Raw genomic sequence first — 1,327 nt, forward strand, 5'->3', positions numbered from 1 at the left:
GTCTAATGACTGAAACAAGATAAAAGATAATTATTTTATCAATTTCCCAAAGGTGATCAAGTAGAGTTGTTAGAATGTAGTAGAAAATAACTTGCAGTATTTGTTGTGGCCCTCTGCTCTAAATCCCACTGAAGTCATCTATGCCTTTCATTATTTCAAAGTTGATAAAATAAAGCACTAGTCCAGGGTATTTCTTCCAACTCTTTATGTTATGAGTTCACAGGTGGTTGACCTAATCTATCATCTGGTCAAAAACAACTACTTGGTTATTGGGAGAATCTTGCAAACTTCAATCTGATGCAAGCATTTAGTACAGGTCTTCCGACTACAGAGAACTTCTGCTTTCACCCAATAGTTTTGGAGGTTTCAAAAATAAATGAAGAGCCTCGGTGCTGGCTTTTTTTCCCCCAACTAAAACACTAAAAAAAGAAGGAAAAAAAAGCAAGCCAACTTTGGAAATTCCCTAAATCCATGTTTCAAAAAACAAAAATTTTCAAATGTAAGAACCATAAAATGAAGATATTAAACTAGTAAAAAACAACAACAAAACAAGTTATAACTAAATTTTAAACTCTTTATAAAGTTTCATACATATGAAAGTTTCCTAGATCAGTTTCTGCTGGTGTTTTGTTCAATAGAATATAGCTTGCTGTGTTAAGGATTTCACTTGTGTCAATTTCTTTCACCCATTCAGAGATGTTGATGTTTGTCTAGAATAGAATACAAGAAAATTTGGTTATAGTTAATAACTAATATATAATGCAAATTATTAATTTTATTAAAATTTAATTCATTCATTTTATATCCAATTTTTCCATCCTAACTTGGGTTAGATGAATACATATTAGTGAAACATTGCTTTACAACTAAATGTATTTTCCTACTGTTAATTCTTACCCATTTTAATTTCTACACACCTTGAATAGTGCAAAGCTACTAGATGATGTACTAACAAAGAAATGATAATAGTGAATACTGACCATAGCTCATGCAATAACAGGATGCAAACACTCTCTCAGATGGACATACCTCCTCCTCATCATTGTTTAATGTCCACCTTCCATGCTGGCATGGGTTGGACAGTTTGACAGGAGCTGGCCAGGCAGAAGACTGCATCAGACTTCTGTGTCTGTTTTGGCATAGTTTTTATGGTTGGATGCCCTTCCTAACACCAACCACCCAGCAGAGTGGACTGAGAGCTTTTTACATTGCTCAAAGACAGACGGGGTCAGATTTGGCACGGTTTTTACATCTGGATGCCTTTCCTTAACACCAACCACTAGGCAGAGCGGACTGAGAACTTTTTACAAGCACATTTATATATATA

The 1,327-nt window shown here is 34.4% G+C and overlaps 1 protein-coding gene across 5 annotated transcripts in view; it reads right to left on the bottom strand.

Moving 5' to 3' along the window:
- Positions 1 to 560: 560 nt before the first annotated feature.
- Positions 561 to 1,327, bottom strand: part of LOC106868885 (uncharacterized) — a 39,548-nt gene continuing 38,781 nt past the window's right edge. For all 5 annotated transcript variants that reach the window (XM_052973589.1, XM_014914337.2, XM_052973590.1 and 2 more), the window contains one exon: positions 561 to 710. In XM_052973589.1, the coding sequence (XP_052829549.1) occupies positions 576 to 710 (135 nt within the window). In that variant the 3' untranslated portion in view covers positions 561 to 575. The remainder of the gene's footprint in view (positions 711 to 1,327) is intronic.

The sequence above is a fragment of the Octopus bimaculoides genome, chromosome 16 (genome assembly GCF_001194135.2).
Source record: "Octopus bimaculoides isolate UCB-OBI-ISO-001 chromosome 16, ASM119413v2, whole genome shotgun sequence".
In the NCBI taxonomy this organism is placed as follows: Eukaryota; Metazoa; Mollusca; class Cephalopoda; order Octopoda; family Octopodidae; genus Octopus; species Octopus bimaculoides.